The following is an 18,060-nucleotide window of genomic DNA, read 5'->3' on the forward strand; positions in this document are numbered from 1 at the left end:
AGTGCAAGAGAAGTGTGCCAGTGTGCTGCATGGGGTGCTCCCTGCCATAGCAGCTGGTCTGGGGAGTTGGAAGATGACACAAGGATAAATTCATCCTATTCTCTTTGTTTTCCCTAGTCTATTTTCATGATGGACTTGGCCAGGTCAGGGAACAGGAGCCACTGCTTTCAATAGAAACACTGGCACATCCCAGCACAATTTGTTCTGGCCTGTGTTGTATCTTGGAGGGTTCTTGCACAGCAAAGTGTGCAGCATTTACTGTATCTCTTCAATAGGAAAATGCATCTTTTCATACTTCAAGGGATCTGATTCAATGTGAGCATGCTAAATGACTAGGGATTACTAATGGACTTGCCAGAGGTTATCCTGGGGAAAACATAAATACAAGAAACATCCTATGACAGTGATAGCTTCTGTCAAAAGCCAGATTAAAGTACTGGGAAGTTTACAATAGCAGCGACCATTTCTATCCCTTAACAACAGCCTTTGCAATCACAAGTGCAGCTGGAGGCGAGAAAAGAATCCAGTGAAGGAAATATCCATAAAATCACTCTTCTGAAAATAAAGGACAAAAGACTATGTACATACTGTGACAAAAACAGATGCCAGCAAGAGACCAACAGAATAGATGAGTCCTCTGCTGTTTAACCGGATCTGGAAAAGAAGGAAGTTTACAAAACCACGTCACAACTTCAAGCAACAATAATTCTGCCAATCATCCAGTAAACCTCAACTGCTGAACTGCTGGACTGCCTTGCAAGCTGTCAAAGCCAAGTCAGATCACTGCATCGTGGGTATTGCTAATGTAGTGATAAGCAGCACTGCAATGCTGTGATTGGCACCACGCGTAACTGCTGAAGCCCTCCTATCATTTTGTCTCATGGCCAGAGAAAAAATGCTGAACAACAAGCTGAATATTATTCCCAAATTCTAAGCAATTATTTAGTTTTGTTCCCCAAGTGCATCTGAGAGGAGAGTCTGACTTCCAGAGTGGAGGATAGGGTTATCAGTCCTGGCACCTTGCTAACCTGAGCCTGCAGTGAACACTCAGGAGCCTCTGTGAAAATCTGTGCTGGAGACAGGCAAGCATGCTGCAAAAACAGTGTGGGGAGGGTATCTCTCTTCACCTGGACGTACCATTTGGGGTGGGGATGGGCTGATGGTTGGACTTAGCAGTAGCTTTCAACCTTAATGATTCTATGTTCGGTACCTGTGCAAATGTGCAAATGGCACAATGGCCATTGGCTCTGAAAGGTACTGCTGTGTTTCATAAGCTGTAAATGTGTGTGTGTGTGCAGAGGACCTGATGATGTAGTCGTTACATGCAACATCCATACAGCACTCTCACCAGACTGACTGTCCAAAGAAATGAAAGATTTGAATTGCTTCAGAATGTGAAGGCCAATTTTGGCACTAACTGCTTAACTGAGGGTGAAAATGTCACGGTCCCACTGGTAATGTGAACTCCGGGTTCAGAAGGAAGCCTATTTCTGCAGCTATAGAAGTCTCCAAGGCCACTTCCACTTGCAGCTTCTATTACCGGTCTCAAGCAAACACTGAAGTTTTGCTGAAATAAGAACTGCTCCTGGGATGAGACATACACATCATGTTCTGACCCAGGAGATGCTTTTCTTCAATACTGTTCTCCCTGAGGAGCCAGGGCAACCTAACATTGGGCTCTGTGCACACATCAATGCTGCATGTACAGTAGGTCCTCTTCAGCTTCCATATGAATGGTCCACAGATAATATAAATGGTCCACAGAGGACAGCCGGCCTGTATTGCCATCTTAGTTACTCTAAAATGCAAATAAAACACAACACAAACCTACAAAGACTTCAAACACACTAACTTTGTATAACAAAAAACTAAAGTCACATCACCCCTACCCCAGACGAGCAGCAATTGTGCAGGAAAGACAGATGCTAGTCTACAACAAAGTCCCATCTGGATTTATGTCAGGAATTCAGCATGACCAGGGCCAATGTCTGTAAGAACTGTCAGTATGAAATATACCAATCGGAAAGGAATCTACAGAAAAAGGAAGCAAATGAAACAGACTGCATTATTTTAGCACAGAAAATGTCTGAATTCAAGCTGAGGTGCAGACACTGCTTCTCAGTGACAGCACCAGCCTCCACGAAGAGAACAGACACGTGGAAGGACGACAGGTCATCAGGCCTCTGACTGCAGTTTGCTGAGGATGCTGCTTCCAAAAATATTTGGGGCCGCTTTATTTGGAATATCTGCAAGGCCCCTCCTTGGAGGTCACTCATGGGAATAGCTGTTGCTGTTAAGAATTACCCAAAATTAAGAAACGTGCGCTAATTATTTAAGACACGTTGATGAATGTAACAGGAACATACGTCGTGCTGCTTATCCCATGAGGGCAAAGCAAACGGGGTAACCTCAGCAGCAGCGTGAGCACCGGCTGCCCCTTGTTGTGGTACTGCACTGAAAAACTCAAGTTTCACTCCAGGTGAACATTCTTCAGCTCTGGTTTTAGTTATCTAGCAATGTTCCTGGCCCAGCTATTAGCTATTAATTAACCTAAAAGACAACTTTCCTTTACGAGGCTTGGTCGGTCCTGCAGAAACAAAGGATTTCCTGGGAGGAAAGAAAGGCTGTTTTCTAATGCACTTCTTACTTTCTGCACCACAAAAATCAGGCTGTTTATTAGGGTCGCTGTCTTTTTTCAGATTACCTCTGGACAGTAGGATTAAAGTCCTTCCATGCACACAGTGAAGGGTGGTTTCCTTGGGGGAAAAAATGCTAGCTGAGGAATGCACTTTGTCCGGAAGCTCATTTGGCTGAACCACATACAGATCACAGCTGTACTTCGTGGAAGAAAGAATGAAACACTGAGTGCAAATCCTTGTCAATGAACTCAAAGCGTGATAAAAGCTGTGCAGAATACCAGAGGTGACTCAGGGGGTGATGTGTACACGGCATCTCCCTGCCATGCCACGGAACAGGCAGACAGGGCACAGAGCAGGACAAAGAACAGGCAATAAAGCAGTGAGAAGGCAATGAAAACCAACAGAAAGATAGAGCAAACTGACACTGATCTAAGCCTGTCCTCACAGCAGAGCTGCCCTGGGAAGGCTGTGAGCTGGTGTCCACGGATGGGTGCAGGGTGCAATTCCAAATGCACCAGACTTGGGAATATTGTGCAGTGTTAGTTCACCTGCATGCAAATGTGTAATTAGTATGGCTTGCTGACTGAGTGCAAAGCACCTATGCATAGTGTGCATAGGGCAATGGCACAGTTCAGCTGCTGTGCCGAGGGCCTCTGGCTTATTTAAGACAGCCGTGGAGCAAGCTGATTCACAGCAGTACGAAACCTCCCTCATAGCAGACACAGTTCCTGCTGAAGCCTGTTGCCCAGACACTTCTTCCTGAAAAGGTTTCTTGGAGCAATTCAGTGCTTTGAGATCCTCATATTGAGAAGACAACCAAAGCTATCTAGGTTTGTTCAGGTCAAAGATGCAGTAGTGCACTGGTCTCAGAGGGATATTTTTTGCTAAATATATTCAGTCCACTGAAGAAAGATTTCCTGGGAGCCAGCTGAAACTCACTGCCAAGCTTATTGGGGGGCTGCAGCCAGAGGGCTTGGAGATGTTCTCCATTAAGCCTTGCACTGGTGCTTCAGCAGGATAAAAGCACACATTCCCTTCTATCAGCTCTGCTACTGGGCACTGAGCTATCGAATTCTTGCAGTAAGAGTAACCAGAGGCTCTGCCAAAGCTCTTGGCTAGCCAATGTCTAGCTTTAGAAGTAGAAAAATAATGGAAGCCTTCAAACATTAATAAAAATAATGTTTGTTTCCAACAAATGCTGCTGCTACTCATCTAATACCAGCAAAGAGAGCACAAGCTTTCAAATGTGCCTGGTTCAGATTTGCTCCAAGCATGCTGGGCTTTGGAAAGCAGTGCCACTAAATAGTGCACAGCAAGCGCTGCTCATCAGAGGAATGAGGCAGGTATGACAGCTTCCCAGTTTTCTCCTGCTTGATAACACAGTAGAGGTTTTCCTGCAATTCCCTTCTATGTAGGCCTGCACTGAAGCCACCTGCCCACAGCAAAGGCTGCAATCACAAACAGCACACAAGGCAGCACGCTGCTTTAACTCTCGCTCCAACCCTGGCGACCTCTCAAATTTTCTCATGCAATGCCACTTCACCTCAAAAAGAAACACAAACGGTGGAATGCTTTATGTAGCCCTGATCAATGGTTCTGAGATACTGTTACATCCAAATTAGGCTGAATGGCCACTATTCACTTACTTTTTCCATTCTACAGTTGACTACAGAGTCCTTCTGCAGTTGGTTCTGGACCACCTGCACCTTTTCACAAACCTCCCATAAACTACAGCTCTGGAGTTGCTGTTTTGACTGATGAACTACTTCTGCTTCACTGTTGTTCCATTCAGCCTTTTAACTGTGAGTGCAGGAGCTCAAAAGACTCTGAAATCTGGTACAAAATCTTAAGAAAAATGTGTCCTTGATCTGTCACATCTGGGTACAAATCAGCCAAGCACCCTTCTCAAAGACACGTGGCATTTCCTCAAGTCTGTGCAATGCCTTTCCTCAGGGTACATGACCACATACAAGCCTGGCGAAAACAATACTAGAAAAGCTTCAAGACTCACATGAAGGAAGGAGATTTAATTCCAGGTTTAGCAGAAAACAGGGCATCAGCTGGAATCTTCTTAATTATGGAAGTAAAGGCTCAAATCTCAGCTCAGACATAGGAAATGCTTCTACTCTAGGGAAAACTTTCTGCAAACGAAGTGCTTGCTTGTACTGCAAGAAGGAAAAGTCAGCATTCCCGAACTGTCCTTTGAGGCTTGGCTTGTGTCTAGCAGCTGAAGCGAGCCAGAAGAACTCTGTTTTGACTGATTACACATGAAAGGCTTGCAGAAGTTCAAATCCTACTTTGTCTGCATTTAAATTGAGGCTATCTCCCTGCATCCTGTGTAAAAAACATGAAGGTGCTGTCACCAACTCCTGCTCTTCCCAGACAGCTCTTGCAGGCAACAAGAAACTGAGGGTAAAGCTAAACAGCAGAGGAAAAACAATGGAAATAAAATCAATGTAATTCCATTCTTCAGTTTTCCTTCAGCTCCTGGCAGTTGCTGAAAGGAAAACAAGGAGCTGGTGCCAAAAACCAAACTGGTTTTGCTCCAGGGCTCAAGTATGAGAAAAATTACCTCATTCGGGAATATTAAAAGGACTCTACTATGCTTCCAGTACCTCGGTTGCAAAAGTCACAGGTCCCAAGTCTGCTTAAGTATCCTTTTCCTGCAGTGCTTTTGCCAGACAGTGGAAAGTCAGAGTAAGCTCCTGCATTGCCCAGGTCTTGCCATGAGACAAAACTGGAACTCCACAAATTGGAAATTCAGACACATACTGCATTCCTGCATGTTTCAATGGCATTTCCTTCCCAGGGCTCTTTTGAGACACCTGAGAAAGCATTCCTGCTTAGCTCCATCACACCACTCACTCTGCAGAAGGTACATACCCTGGAGTACACAATGTGGAGTGCTGTGCATAGACACTGAAGGTACTAAGCAAGAAATGCAGAAGTTATGGTTGGAGGAAATTCCTCTGCTGTTTGGAGATTTAGAAGGGATCAGATACTTCTGCTTTGATACAGCATCATCATCCCTGTCTCCCCGGCTGGGGAGCAAAGGGATTCAATAGATGCAAAGTACTCCAGAAGCTTTGGAGATATTAGATATGAGCCTCAGTGTCCACCTGCTGCCATGCCCATCTTCAGGCTTTTGGGATCTGCTAATAAATTAATCCATTAATACCTGCTGAGTTGCACACTGCTGCTAGAGTAATTGCAGCATATCACATTGCAGATGCAACTGTGAAAGGTAGAAAGCTTGCTTGCTCAAGTTACTTCCCCTGAGTGTCCACTTACCACTGGATTTTCTCATCTAGGAACTAGAGTTCCCCCACCTCCTTCTGTGGATAGACCTGAATACTCTTACAAATGCAGACATGAACAAATGAGCCCGGATGCTTACCCTTAAGCTAAAATTCCTGTTCCCTAAAATACTCCTGGCTCATGTCTGTTTTAATAGCTTCAGATCTTAAAAAAAAAAAAATATTCCAGAAGGAAGCAATTGGATACAACACACAGAGCAAATGTCCTCCCACTCTGGATTTGCCGGGCCACTGGGGAAGGATTCTTACAGGGTTATAGCCTCAGTAACATGTCCAGGACTCAGAGCTGAGATGAGAAAACAAACTTTTTCAAAGGCCTGTCTGGGTCCAGAGGGATGCTGCTTTATTTCCAAAAGCCTTTCTGGCATGCTGGCCCAGCCACAGTTGATATGATGAGGCCAGAGCTGCAGCAGGAGGGCGGCCAAGTGACTGCTGAGTAACAGTGACAGAAGCTCCATAGGGAAGCACAACCAGCCACAAGCTTGTAGGCTGTGCCTCGACCAAAGCTCACTGCCTCCAACCAAAACGCACCGTCTGTGAAAACGAGCTCTGAAACATCCATGCCTTTTTAGGGAGCTTAAGGAAGGCTCAGACCCGAACTCTTTGTACAAAAGGTGCCACAGCAGACTGCTCTCCATGTGAAGAACCCCACAAACCTCCTGAGGAGCTGCTTGGCTGGCTACAGCACGAAGCCACTTCCCTCACGTGGCTGAGGAAGGTCAGGAGGCGCACACTCACAGGACACCATGCTGTGTTGTGCTCGTGCACACTGCAGCACAAGGAGGAGAAAGGGAACAGACCCTGTCCTCCTTTTCAGCACAGTAACATGTAGCAGAGTTCTGCCTTTACATCAGCACAACAGGGAACACAATTTGGCCACAGGGAATTCTAACTCAGGCAGCCTGAAATAAGAGATACCTTGGCAATGGGATTTTACAGTGTGATGTTCAAGAAGGCCCCGAGCATTCAGCCTTTCACAACAGGAGGGCTGTTGGGTGCACATGGGAAGCTCTTCTGTTTTAGAGCTTAACTTTGCAATCAGGCGGTCTACTTTTCTTCTGGCTTCCACAAAATATATCACTGCCATAAAAGCTTCTCTCTTAAAATGCACTGACACTATTTTCAGCAAGAGCTTAACTTTGGTACAGTCTTCCTGCATCAGGGAGGAAATATTTGGGTGGCTGCGAAAAAGTAATCACATTCAAGCAAGTGCTTGGCTTTGGGCTGTTTTCTTAATCTTTACTTTTAGAAAGCTCTTTTCCCTTTGTACACAAGACAAGAGAATCACAGTTACAATTACCATGCATGTGTGCATGTATGTGGGGTGGTGGAGATATGAAGTCTGCTTATCCAAGGATTTGGAGGGAAACACAGAAATCGTAAGTGAAAACTAAGAGAACCCTGTCTGCTAATTGTGGGACTGTTTCCAAGGCTGTTTTTACTACCCACGTGATTGCAGCATACAATGAACATTTTGGGTGTGCAAAACAGTAGCAACATTGTTGTGTCCCCACGAAAGCTGGCTGCCTCTGCTCAGTGACTTGTTCTCATTCTTGTCAAGGAAACAAACGTTAACGAATGTAGATGAGCTACAGATAAGTTACTCCTTAGAGAAAAGGATTTTATTCCTGCAGCACTGCTTGCTTTTGTCAGTCCTATATTCAAGGAAGGGAAGGGGGGTAAACAAGGAACTGCATGCTGCCTCACTAACACCTGGGAAGGTGATGAAGTAAATAATCCTGGGAATGATTTCTAAACATATGAATGACAAGAAGGTGATTGGGAGATGAAGGGGAAATTGTATTTACCCAGCCAAATACCCTTCTATGACAAGATGGTTGAGGTGGACTTGTTGATCTCCCTTCATACAAGTGTTAATTGCACTGACTTTTGACACTGCCTCTCCTACACCTCACAGCCAGAGGAAGAGCAGATTAAATACACAGGTGATGGAGAGGGCTGTTAGAAGATGAACTGCTGTGTTCAAAGGTTGTGTTCAGCTGCACAGCATCCAGCTAGAGGCCCAGGGGTCAATATTGTTTCACACCTTCAGTAATGGCATGGATGATGGGCCAGAGGACAAACCTCGGCAAGTTTGCAGCCAATACAGAACTGGCTGGAGTGGCTTGAAGCACCAGAAGGCTGGTGTCTTCACCAGGGACCCCGAAGAGGTGGGAAAATGCACTTCATCAACATCAACAAAGGGAAATGAGAAGTCCTGCACCTGAGAAGGAAACACCTCATGCACCAGAACGCACCGAAGCTGATCAGCTAGAAAGCAACTCGGCTAAGACCTCCTGGTCCTAATGGACACCAAGAACAAGCCCGCAATGCACCCTTGTGGCAAGCAGCACCAACAGCAGCCCGGGCTGCCTTCGGAGAAACCTTGCCAGCAGGTGGAGGGAGGGCATCCTTTCCTCTCAGCACTAGTCAGACACATTTGCAAAGCTCCCAGTCTAAGGGAGATAGCAACTCATTGGAGAAAGGGGATGTAAGGATGACTTAAGGGCACTGCAGCAGCTGAGAGTCCAAGAGAACTGGGACTGTTCAGCCCGGAAAAGAGAAGGCTCGAGGGCATCTTCTCAGCATGTGTAAATACCTGATGGAAGGGCATAAGGAAGGTACAGCCAGACTCCTCTGAGTTGTACCCATTGAAAGAGCAAGAGGCAATGCACACCATTTGAAATGCAAGAAATCCCATTAAAAGAACACTTCTAGCTTTTTACTGTGAGGGTGGTTAAAACACACAGCTGAGAGAGGCAGTGGTGTCACCTCCACCCTCAATGATATTAAGGAATCAACTGGACATGGTCCTAAGCAACCTGCTCTGGCTCACCATGCTTTGAGCAGAGGTTCCAGGCCTTGATAATCTCAAGAGGTACCTGTCAAGCTCAAACATCCTGTGATTCTATAGTCCTAACTTTACAGTCAGTTAGTGATTGATAGGACCAGGGGGAATGGTCTTAAACTGAGACAGGGAGGTTTAGGTTAGATATGAGGAGGAAGTTTTTCACCCAGAGGGTGGTGAGGCACTGGAACAGGTTGCCCAAGGAGGCTGTGGATGCCCCATCCCTGCAGGCATTCAAGGCCAGGCTGGATGTGGCTCTGGGCAGCCTGGGCTGCTGGTTGGTGACCCTGCACATAGCAGGGGGTTGGAACTGGATGAGCACTGTGCTCCTTTTCAGCCCAGGCCATTCTGTGATTCTGTGATTGCAAAGAAGAATCTCTCCTGTTCTGCTGAGTGCGGTCCAGCTAAAAGCAAATGCTGCATCCCTCTGGGATTTCATGGTGTCTCTTGTTCTATCTCAGAAGGGAGCTTCCAGCAATTCTGTGCATGGTGTGCATCTGCCATCCTTTGGGAATTACCTAGGGGTTCCATTAGTTTTGGCTAGGTTTTCTCAAACAGTAGAGCTGTGCAGTGTTTCCAGACGGTAATCATGCCCTGAAATACCCCAGTTATTCAACAGCTTCCTTCACCTTTCAGTGTGTTAACAGTTTCAAAACAGTACAGTTTTTCTTACTAAAAGCCCTACATTCTGCCCATGCATTTACCCTGTTTGTCTTATTAAGCCAATCTTATTTGGAATATATTCAAGGGCACAAAAATGCTGCATACACGAGTGAGTTAGCTTATTTCAGCTCAAGTTCCTGCCTTTAAGGAGGAAATGGAAGTACTTGTCCTCCAAAGGATGGGGAATGTACACTGACAGTAATTGCTGCTATCTCCAGCACAAAACATAGCAAAATTATCTGTTCCTTCACAGCCCACCCACATAATTTGGGATTGTTTTGATAGCTCTAGTTAGTCTCCATAGAAGCTTGTGTTTAAAATAAAAAGATATGCACAGATAAACAGACTGCAAACAAATGTGAGACTTACGTATGATCCATAATTCACTGCTAGGGTCTGCAAAGCCCACGGGAGGCCTAGGCCGATTAAAATATCAAAAACATTGCTTCCAATGGAGTTGGACACGGCCATATCCCCCATACCTGCAGGAATGGAAACCACGTACACTCAGGCATGTCTCAGGAAAGCACACATGGCATATTCTGCATAAATCCACAGCACTGGATTTAAATTTGGCAAACAAACAAATAAACCAACAAGAATCAAACAGTGAATTTCGGGGAGGCTTCAAGTTGCTGACCATGCCATAGCTTGCTGCACACCATCACTAAGAACCCCTCAGCTGCTTTGCAATAGCAGCAAAATTCTTTTCCTTTGTGCTTGCCATCAACTTCAGCCTCAGGAAAAGAGCTCTGAATGTTTTTACATTGAGGACACACTTCTTAAAGAGGACAATGATGCACAGAAGCAACACAACAGCAGCCTGACATTTCAGTGATGAACCCACCTTGCCTTGCTACGATGAGGCTTGCCATGCAGTCTGGCACGCTGGTTCCTGCAGCCAAGAAAGTGATACCCATTATCACATCTGGAATTCCCAGCGTGTAGCCAATGATTGTCACCTAAGGAGTGAAACAGAACTGTCAGGTGGTTTATAAAGAAAAAATCAGAGAGCAGCTTGGGCCAGTTCTGCAAGATGCTGTGAGACAGCGCTTATTGCTCAGTGCAAACTGATGCTTTCTTTGAAGAGAAGCAGTGACAGGCTTTTTTCACTTCTATGTTTTTTGTATGTTCACCACCTGGCAGAGGAAAGCACTGACCTGCTATGCACTCTCTTTGATTAGCTGCTTTCCACCTTTCATCCACTATTCTCCTGACTCTAACCATGGTGGCTCACTGCCCTCTCTTAACAGACTTGCCCAAAGCTCACAGATTGTTATTGCATGCAAACAGCAGCTAAGATGACACTACATTCATGTTACATAAATGTTATATATAGGAACACGTATATCAGTGTCACTGCAAACAGTTCCTTTTGGCAGAGAGGAGATACTTATAAGCTGACTCAGACCATCATTTGTGCACCAGTGCAGAGCCCAAGCCAGGCCTCCCTTTCTTCCCTGATGCCAGTGCCTCATACTTCTGCTTAAGGCTACAGCCCAATTTTTCAAAGCTGACAAAAATTACTTATGTTGCCTTTCTTAGGCTGTTTTCTGCTTTAGTTGGTACATACCATCCACACCATCATGTAGGAGAAAGCTGCAATCCAGAGGGTAGAAGAAGCAAAGGTAACCATGAACCATTTCTCCAAGTGGGGTTTGTTACAGTTGGGCACTGTGAAATACAGCACAAAGCTCAACGGCCACGTGAAGAGCCACTTCAAGATTTCCATTTTGCCAGCTGTAAAACAGAAGATGGGAAACAATCATGATTCTAGTTAACACGTAGGTCGCTCTGAAAGTAATGCCTCCTATGGAAATGACAACAGATACAAAGAGGACAATGAAATCATTTGATAAGAGTAAATTCCCAGCTACAAAACACTGTTTTTCAACAGCCACCACCCATTTGCAATGCATTTTTGCCAGGGATGAACAACAGCCTGCGTTCTACGCTCAGAAAAATCTGCACAAGTGGAGGTGACCCACTGCTGCTGTTGTCACTGCTGAAACACACCACCCACTGCCTGTCTGTGCTACATCCACTGCTTGGTGTCATAACCATTCAGCAAGCATCAGTAAGTGTCACAGCTGTGCTTGTTTTTTCCTATCACATGGGTGGTGGTCAGACTGTGGAACAGTGAAAGACTGTGGGGATTCCCATCCTTGGAGCTAACTAACACTCAAGGGTGGATGCAGACTTTGGCGACCTGCTCTAGTAAGACCTCCTCTGAGCAGAAGTTTGAACCAGACAAGAGGTCCAGAGGTCACACCAACCTTTTCCATACTATAAATCAAGTGTCATTGTCCGTAGAACATCTAAATTATTATCTTTAAGGCTCAGCTTTTTCCCCCTGCTTGAACTACAGTTATATGTGGAGGTCTGAATAGGAGTTCCCAAAAACATGTATCACTTGGAAATGGCAGAAACAGTCCCTACAGTTTTCTGTCTTGTTTCCAACACCCTAGATCTCAACAGCTCTGGGATGACTCAAACGTAGGGCAGCCAATGGAACGAGATTGGTCTGCCCAGAGAGGGGCCCAGGTTTCCCCAGCAGAGGTTGCTGCCTTTCCCACAGACTGCAGTGGCAGGGCCAACACATGAGCTGCAGTTGAGCTGTACCAACCAGCCCAACACTCTGAGAGACACCTCATGCTTTCCAATTAACTGTTACCTGTGACCAGGAACTGAACTCTGAGGTACAGGTACAGACCCCAAAGTAGATATAAAGAACAAAATATTTTACAGTGAGGGTCATGAGGCATTGGAACAGGTGACGTAGTGTTGTGGTTGATGGCCTCAAGGAAGACAAGGGGAAGTCTCAAGGCTTTCAAGGCAAGGCTGAATAAGGCCCTGGGCAACCAGAACTAGCTTTTTCCCTGTTCACTGCAGGGAGTTGGACTAGATGGCCCTCAGAGGTCTCTTCCAGCTCTAAGGATTCTATGATTCTGTGCGTTCTGGCATACTCAAACTCAGTTTTGCTTTCTGGAACAACACAAACCCACAAGTTTCTTACTGGGTAGGTCAAAAGGTGTGTACGGCCCTTCATGGTCATCATCGTCATCATCTTCTTCCTCTTCCTCATCATTTTCATTGTTCTCATTATCCTCATTCTCATTCTCTGTCTCATTGCCAGCCTCAGCCACGTCCTCGTCTCGCCGTGTGCCATTCACGCCCCGCTCAGACGAGTTGCTTGGACCTGTTCCATTCTCCACAACGTGCTTGATAGGTATTTTGATTGCTACTTCTGATTCACCGTTGGTGTAAGTCCTGCTGTTGATCAGTCTTTGTCTCTGTTAATACCGACACAAATTCTTGTTCAAAGACAGATTTTTTAAAATGTAATGCTTGCTTTTTATTTTTTCTTCAAGAGAAGGGGAGGAACAGAGAGAAAGAGATGTGCAGAGTTCTATAAACACTTGGTTTTAAAAGCAAAAAGGGATGGATTTTGGTCATGCATAATGCAATAGCTGCTTGCAGGAACTAGAACACAACACACAGATATAGCTTTTATGAGATAAGGACCAGTAAGTGTTGAACTGACTGCAGGGATACAACAAGACAAGGGTCAGAAAGTGTAGTACCATCTTATAAAATAAAGATGTTAACAGCAGATCAGATGAATGCTGCAGGCATCTGCTGTGAGCAACAGCTACAGGGAGCATAACCACATAATGACTTGAAACTTTCTCTACTAAAATCTCCATGGGTACAGATAGCAAGGGATGATTTAGTATGGATGTCGTTAGAAGGATGGAACTGGGAAAAATGCACACAGGGATCCAAGAAAATCATAGAGGTCTATTTTGACCCGAATGCTGCCACAGGCAAGAGCAAATTCAGAATGAGAAAGGGGAAAAAAGAGAACAGACATACCTCATTGATGAGCATGCGGCTGGCCATGGAGAGACGTGTTTTGGGAGGAAAGTGGCTGGTTATCATGATCCGGAGCCCAGCCTCAGAAAATGAAAGCTGGTGTGGGTAAGCAGACAGCAGCTCATCCACCATGATCACTGAGGCTTTACGGTGGAAATTCCCTGCAACCAAGAAACAAAGAGAAGCTGAAGACTTTGCCTACCACCAGCCTCTTTCCATCATATATGGCACTCAGCAGAACAAATCTACAGGTTCTACAGGTCCTTTGTAAGAACCACTCCTTCAGCCACTCCACAGCCTCCTCTGTATTTAATTCCTGCCTTTACACAGCAGGTTTTATAAATAAATGACCAATACCGTATCTCCATTCATTCCCACTGATAGCAAATAAAATCTGTTCTGCACAGATCATTGTAGGCCTCTGTTAAACGGATCACTGCTTCAACAGTGGTCACTGCTGAGGTGAAGAAGTTGCTGCAATAAGGAAGTATTAATTCCACTATTATAATTTGCACTTGTGTGAGGATATTGGCCTCGTCCACCATCACCTCTGTGGGATGGGCCAAGAGTCCTTGGATTGAGACAGCAGAGGCAGGACTGGGACACAGCAGCAGGGAAACCCAAGATCTTTCCCAGCACAACTGGCAAATGTTTGTATTATCATCATCATTCTTAGTCCTACAGCAGAGCACCTCCACAGGCACTTTCTTTATTCTGAGGATGCTTCTATGGTTTGGGGTAGACATGCGGGTCACAAAATTCAAGAAGGCCAGACAGCTTTCCCTGGTGACTTTTTCACATTAGCATGTGCTGTGTACCACCGAAACCCTCCTGCTTTCTTCTTCGTGGTCTTCAGTTCAGAAAAGTGGAAGTTTGGAAAGCAAATGTAATTACTGGATGCCCTCAGCACTCTGACCAGTTGAAATCAGGGCTGTTTTTGACCCAGCTGCACCACTCACCCATCTGAGCCTGCAGAGGCCAAGTAAACATAGGAACAATCCTCAAGAAGATGAAGCAATCCTTTGGGCTTCCTTCCTCAGCCAGTTTAAGAAACCACAAGGTTTCAAGACCAAAATGTACCAGTCTGAGCAGTGTCATGCAAAGAGGCATTCTGGTGCAATTTAAACCAAATCCTACAATCAGAAATGCCTCATTTGTGTGCAGTCCTGAGGACACTGGGTAAACCTGACTTTATGCTTCTGCTTTCCCAGCCTAGTTGCACTGGTGCAGTATAGTTATCTTGCCAGCACAGTTTCACTGTTGAGATTCGAAGGCTACAGAAAGCTGTTCCAGTAACAGCAGCTTCCTCAAACCACAGCATACCATGCTCACAAAAGCTTTCCCTCTGCTCAGCAACAGGCAGTAATGTGATAGCAGGCATCTGGTAGACTCAAAGAGTCTGATGTCAGCAAGAAAAAACATCCACATTTCATGTTCAGTTGCTTGCTATATATATACTAAATCTTTCAATCACTTTTGTGGGAAAACAGCTGGTTTTGTTTGTCCTTTATGGAGTCAAGCAGAAGAAAAAGGGCAGCTTGTCTGTACACAGAGGCCAGGGCTGCTTTAAATAAGACACAACTCCTTCTCAGTGTAAAGCAGTGACTTGGGGAGTCTCTTATTGCTGAGGATAGGTGCATAATAATCCAACATTCACAACACGTGCTTGCTGCCTGCTGCAAAGACAAAGCGTGATCTGTTACACCCTGTGTATGCAGCTTAATTTGTGCTCACCAGTGCACACACTACTGCAGCTGAGCTATGGAAGCAATGATTTTTTTAGGCTAAGGAAATATAAGTGAGGCTTAAGGTGCACCTCCCTGCCTATGCCAGCGCTGAGCAGACGTGCCCAGCCCACAGTGCACAGCGGGCAGACAAACTTGTAAACACTCAGAACGATGCAAGCAAGCAGGGTGACTTACTGGAACAGTTACCTTTCTTTAGTAACACCACTGTGGCATCGCAGTTGCTGTTATCATCCATTTCCGTGTTATTTGCCAATCCGTTCACCATGTTTGCAGCGTTTTTTGTCTTCCTTTCCAAGCAGTGTTGTATGGTAGAGTTGTACCTGCAGAAATATAAGGAATTCTAGGTGTACCTTTGCTGCTTCTACGTGGATTTCTCAACGCTGCCTTTCCTACATTCAGTTCCTGGCTTTAAGGATGTCAAGGGATAGATAGCGTGCTCAGCTCCCACCAAACTGCACGCAGGGCAATGCCTCTGTTCCCAGAAGGCTTGGAAACGTGTCAGAAATCAATCATGAACAGAGCACATGTCTGTTTATCTACATGTCAGTAATATTCCCATAGCAAATAATGCTTACTCATCATTGTGCAAATTCATTTATTATCTGCAGTCACTCCTGAGTATGAGTGCTATTTTGCCTGCGAAAGCAAACCAGAGAAGTGTGAGACCACGTGCCAAGTTCTGGCCTTGACTTTGAAAAGAATTATATATAAAATAAATATATTTGCTTCTTATCTTATTTTGAATAACCAGGAACTGACATCTGCTGACATGAGCTCAGGATCTCACCACAAGACTCAAAAGGAAGGGTGGACCGTTGTGAGCACGTGGCTGAGGCCCCTATAACCACACCAACAGCCAGGAGGTCAGAAACATCTGTTCAAACTACAGCATCACTTTAAGAAAACAAATCCACTCTAGATTGAAACAGCACAGCTACCTGTTTTGTTGGCCAGTGTTGCAAGAATGAACCTGCCCTCCATATTAAAGTTTCTAATTACTAGAAGTAAGAGGAAATCTGACTTGTATTCTCTTCTACTGAGCTTGTTTTGCTGCTCTCACTGAGAATTGCTCTCCTAATATTTACTCTGTTCATCATTTCAAAACAAACTTCTACCCTTACTTGTTGAGAAAAGACCACTGGTGCGCTTGGTGGCTGGTAGGTTTTGTTTAATGTTCCAGCTTAAATCTGGGTGTCTTTTCCACTGGCTTTTAGAAACAGGGCAGGAGGAGGGGATTTGAGGAGCAGAACAGACCAGCTCCTCCAGCATCATCTGGTATGAAGGGAGCTATGCAGCTCAGATGCTCATGAAATCGGTGTTGATGCTCATGAAATGTGCTGCAGCTCTATTATGGGTCTCAGAGCAAAGAATAATGAAACACAGTGGGGTTTTGTGCCCACAAAAAGGTAGAGAGGAATCTCTTACTTCATGATAACAATGTAGATGGCATACATCAGCACCAAGACCAAGGACTCCCACCTGCAAACAGAAGGAACACAAAGTGCATCAGAGCAGGACCTGGTGCTGAGCTCCTGCTGCCTGCTATGTACTGAAATTCATGGGTTATGTTCTCGTTTGGGATTTTGGCACCTCGCACTAAGCATGCCAAACCTCACTCCTGGCAGTTCAACACTCAGCTTCCTCATCGATGGGTTTGAGTGGGGCACGGTCAAATGCAATTGGGTCTCCAGTCAATTTCAGTTAAAAACAAAACAAAATGAAAATGAGCCATTGCAAAACTCAGCGTTTCAGAAATCCTCTGAAATTAAACACAAATCCCCCAGTAAGAAAGAGTGTCAGAAAACACACAACCCAAGCAACCTGACTCCCCCTAGTGCTTGTGATCTAAATAACGCTGGCTGAGGGAAAACAAAGCTACCGCAGTCACTCTCCCAGCTGTGCTGAAACACCACGATCTCAGCAAAACTTTTGATTCTCAAACCCCTTCTCTTCCCACGAACCCTGTGTAGGGCAGCTTTTGTGGTGTAAACAGGAAAAACGAGCAAGAAATATAACCAGATTCACTTACCAGGAAACCTTTTCGTCGTAAATAAACTGTGGAGGGAAGATTAAAAAAGAAGCGTGTTAAACAAGAAATGCATGACAGCATGCACCAAGGCTGCAAGCCAAGCCCCCAGCAGGTGGCAGAGGGGACAGAGCAACCTAAGGCCTGGGGCAGTGGCATTAGGCTCTCTTCTGTCTCCCTGGGAACCTCTCAGCTCTCAAGTTTCTCCCACCTAGAAAAGCAGAGCAGCATTCCTCCCTAAAGCCCACAGGGTCCTGTGGAACCGGCGCTGAGCTGAAGAGGTGACAGGGCAACAGGTGACCTGGAGGAGCTGCACCAGCTGGTCTCAGCAGAGATACTGCCATCCCTCTGTGCTGTCCTTTAGCAGCAGCTGGGCTGTAGGTGTGCAGATTCACAGCCACTTCCACACCTGGTGTCAATGACAGGGGCTCCAACAACACTGAAAACCAGCCCCAGGGCACGATTTCCTTACAAGCTAAGCTTGAGACTCTTAACAAGCACTGTTAGAGTCCTGTCTGTACATCTGAAGGTTTCCTCGTGATGCTGTGCTCCTGGGGAAGGAGTGATATCTTTCTCCTGCATGTTTAAGATGCCGTGTGTTGGGGAATACCAACACTGTGCCATGGATTCCAAGGGGTTCACACCATTCTAACCAGCCTTGGCTTTTGGGGTTTGAAGAGGCAGTTAGGAGTGTTAGGAGGTCACCAGCAGATGGCCGTCATGTTCCACCGCTGAATTCACCAGCACCAGCAGATGCTGGAAGCAGACAGGATTGCTGCGGTGGCCTTGCTGGCAGCATCCCTCACTCTGCTTCTCTTTCCATCTCCAGTGGGCCTCCAAGTGAGCTGTGCTCTAGCTGCCAGTCCCAGAGCTGGGGATGCTGAGCCTGGCTCATGCTGCAGCCACAGTGGGAAGGGCAGGGCTAGGGCAAGGATGCTCACGA

General features: G+C 45.7%; 1 protein-coding gene across 1 annotated transcript in view; it reads right to left on the minus strand.

Annotated features, from left to right (window-relative positions):
* The window catches only part of SLC24A3 (solute carrier family 24 member 3), a gene marked incomplete at its 5' end in the record, with an annotated part of 140,601 nt that overhangs the window by 11,309 nt on the left and 111,232 nt on the right, over positions 1 to 18,060 (minus strand). Inside the window, 9 exons of the mRNA XM_042875270.1 lie at positions 589 to 654; positions 9,837 to 9,949; positions 10,315 to 10,429; positions 11,041 to 11,207; positions 12,484 to 12,760; positions 13,344 to 13,504; positions 15,278 to 15,411; positions 16,517 to 16,570; positions 17,121 to 17,146. Of these exons, the coding sequence (XP_042731204.1) occupies positions 589 to 654; positions 9,837 to 9,949; positions 10,315 to 10,429; positions 11,041 to 11,207; positions 12,484 to 12,760; positions 13,344 to 13,504; positions 15,278 to 15,411; positions 16,517 to 16,570; positions 17,121 to 17,146 (1,113 nt within the window). The remainder of the gene's footprint in view (positions 1 to 588; positions 655 to 9,836; positions 9,950 to 10,314; positions 10,430 to 11,040; positions 11,208 to 12,483; positions 12,761 to 13,343; positions 13,505 to 15,277; positions 15,412 to 16,516; positions 16,571 to 17,120; positions 17,147 to 18,060) is intronic.

Source organism: Lagopus leucura, unplaced genomic scaffold (assembly GCF_019238085.1).
Source record: "Lagopus leucura isolate 7727_CA_CO unplaced genomic scaffold, USGS_WTPT01 Super-Scaffold_73, whole genome shotgun sequence".
NCBI classification, from domain to species: Eukaryota; Metazoa; Chordata; class Aves; order Galliformes; family Phasianidae; genus Lagopus; species Lagopus leucura.